Genomic DNA, 3,115 nt, shown 5'->3' on the forward strand with positions numbered 1-3,115 from the left:
AAAAGTGTGACTATTAAGGGAAGGAGTACTGGCTAAAAAGACGAGTAACTGATGCTTTTAAAAATTGTGTGTGTTAAAATATCATCATGTGTAATCAGCAAAACAATCATTTCAGAGGAAAAATGACTTTCTGTTAATAATCTCAAACATACCTGCAGTGTATAGGTTATGGGACTTTCATGCTACTTGTGGGTTAGAAAGGATAACTTAAGTTATTCTCTTCAGTTTATGGGTGGTAAAGCTGAGCCACAGAAAAGTTTCTCAAAGAAAACAGACAAGGAATTGAAGTTTATCAAATAAATATCTTCACTGATTTCTGTTTAATGTAGAAAAGTACGATGCACTGTGTTAAGAAAACAATTTTACCATAATAGCCACATGTTGGAAAAGTCTAAAATTTTAAGGCTACTGGTATGTCAATTTTGGTACATATCCAATGGAAGATGCTTCACACTCCAGTTACATCCTCAAGATGCTGAAGTCAGTCTTCTGGATTGGTGCATTGAGGGCTGCACTAATACTGAGACCCAGGACCAGTCTGGTGTCCACGGGATCAATAATCCCATCATCCCACAGCCTGATAAAAGAACAAAGCAAAAGTTATTAGGAATCTACCACCAAACTACCATTTATATAATTTATGCCCAGAAATGCTGAGGTTTTTCTTCAGGTACCATGGGGATCTACCAATGAGTTTCTGGGTACTACATACTCACAACTGAAACTACATTCTTCCCAAAGAAAAATGACAGGACTTTGATCCCAGGCCCTCAAAGAATGTCAGAGTGAGCTATGGTTTTGGGAACTGCTTCCAGAAACCACAAAATAATCCTTGATTTTCAAATACTTTTACTTATTTTAGGAAAATGTTTCCTGTTCTTCTGCCCACATAAATATACAAGTTGATGTGTTCCTGTTATTAATATGGAGAGACACATGAACCCAGGTAATGATCTCAAACCAAAGTCTCTACTGGAAAAGGTGTACTCCCCCAAATTCCCAAACTTTTAAGAAACTATAAAAACGACTGAATAGACTTCACTATTTTATTAAAGTATCTGCAATGTAAGTTCTTTGTCTTTTGCTACAATAGGAAAGTAAGTAATAGCTTTAAGCTGCTTTCAAAAGAAACTCTGAAGTACAAATCTGCTTTTCACTGACAACCTCAGTTTTACAAAAAAGATGAATGTTTTTTAAAGGTCATTAGTAGGTGGCTGTTTGGCTTTCTTTAAACAAACTGCTTTCAGTATCTAGACAATAGCATTAATTATTAAACCATACTTAGATCGACACACCATGAATCAAATCTTTGCTCATAAAACATTCATAATGAGGACCCTGAAGTAGCAACAGCCAGTAGGAAGAGGCCACTCCTGTCATGTGTAACCAGGTCAGTTGATTACACCCCCTTCTGACGCCAACAGCAGAATAACGCAGCAAGCACAGCGAAGCCAGGCCTGCTTCGTGATGGTCATTAACAAGAGTGCTCCAGGTAAAAGGCCCTAATCAAATGCCTGAAAAAGTTTTGATTATAAAAAGAACTGAGCAGAAGAAACTGGCATGCTGCACACGTAACAATGAAGGACTGAGAGAAACACAGAACGTCATTATCCGCGGTAGCAGATAATGAAACAGGTCTCTGAAAAGGCAGAGCCAACCATGGTAGAGCCAAAACAGACCGCACAAGTTTACTGGTAGGCTGAGATTCATGAATTCCAAGGAAGGTGCCATGAACTGGCTTGAAAATCCTTTCATCTTGTAAAGAAAACTGCTGACTCCACGCCACCAAGTGTTTTAACAGAAAGGCCTAAGCATCTATGAATTAACAACAACAACAAAAAAACACCTTAGTGTTTTTTGATATTTGTTTCCAAAGATAAATACATCTGGGCCATTTGCTCCCCTACCCTGAATACAGCCTATTAAAATAATAATACTAATGTAAGTATGAAAACAATAAACGATTCAGTCTTTCTCAAGAGATGACTTAGCCAGGGCTGAAAAACAAATGAATGGCTCACACGAGATACGTTATTTTTCAAAGTTTAATATTTCAACTGTCCTTGTGCATTTCACTCAAAATTTGATGTAGAAACAAAAACAAACAAGAAACTGTATGTGAGCCAAATGCACCAAGAAGCATAAAAAAGCTAGGAATAAACCTAACCAAAGATGTAAAAGATCTGTATGCTGAACACTATAGAAAGCTTATGCAGGAAATTGAAGAAGATATAAAGAAATGGAAAAACATTTTGTGCTCATGGTTTGGAAGAATAAATATTGTCAAAATGTCAATACTACCCAAAGCTATCTACACATTCAATGCAATCCCAATCAAAATTGCACTAGCATTCTTCTCGAAGCTAGAACAAGCAATCCTAAAATTCATATGGAACCACAAAAGGCCCCGAATAGCCAAAGTAATTTTGAAGAAGAAGACCAAAGCAGGAGGCATCACAATCCCAGACTTTAGCCTCTATTACAAAGCTGTAATCATCAAGACAGCATGGTATTGGCACAAAAACAGACACATAGACCAATAGAATAGAATAGAAACTCCAGAACTAGACCCACAAAAGTATGGCCAACTAATCTTTGACAAAGCAGGAAAGAATATCCAATGGAAAAAAGACAGTCTCTTTAACAAATGGTGCTGGGAGAACTGGACAGCAACATGCAGAAGGTTGAAACTAGACCACTTTCTCACACCATTCACAAAAATAAACTCAAAATGGATAAAGGACCTGAATGTGAGACAGGAAACCATCAAAACCCTAGAGGAGAAAACAGGAAAAGACCTCTTTCACCTCAGCCGTAGCAATTTCTTACTCGACACATCTCCAAAGGCAAGGGAATTAAAAGCAAAAATGAGCTATTGGGACCTCATGAAGATAAAAAGCTTCTGCACAGCAAAGGAAACAACCAACAAAACTAAAAGGCAACCAACGGAATGGGAAAAGATATTTGCAAATGACATATCGGACAAAGGGCTAGTATCCAAAATCTATAAAGAGCTCACCAAACTCCACACCCGAAAAACAAATAACCCAGTGAAGAAATGGGCAGAAAACATGAATAGACACTTCTCTAAAGAAGACATCCGGATGGCCAACAG

The 3,115-nt window shown here is 37.6% G+C and overlaps 1 protein-coding gene across 1 annotated transcript in view; it reads right to left on the reverse strand.

Annotated features, from left to right (window-relative positions):
- Nucleotides 1-273: 273 nt before the first annotated feature.
- Nucleotides 274-3,115, reverse strand: part of MCCC2 (methylcrotonyl-CoA carboxylase subunit 2) — a 70,211-nt gene continuing 67,369 nt past the window's right edge. Inside the window, exon 17 of the mRNA XM_040451297.1 lies at nt 274-577. Within this exon, the coding sequence (XP_040307231.1) occupies nt 460-577 (118 nt within the window). The 3' untranslated portion in view covers nt 274-459. The remainder of the gene's footprint in view (nt 578-3,115) is intronic.

Source organism: Herpailurus yagouaroundi, unplaced genomic scaffold, assembly GCF_014898765.1.
Source record: "Herpailurus yagouaroundi ecotype Mexico unplaced genomic scaffold, PumYag 29, whole genome shotgun sequence".
NCBI lineage: Eukaryota > Metazoa > Chordata > Mammalia > Carnivora > Felidae > Herpailurus > Herpailurus yagouaroundi.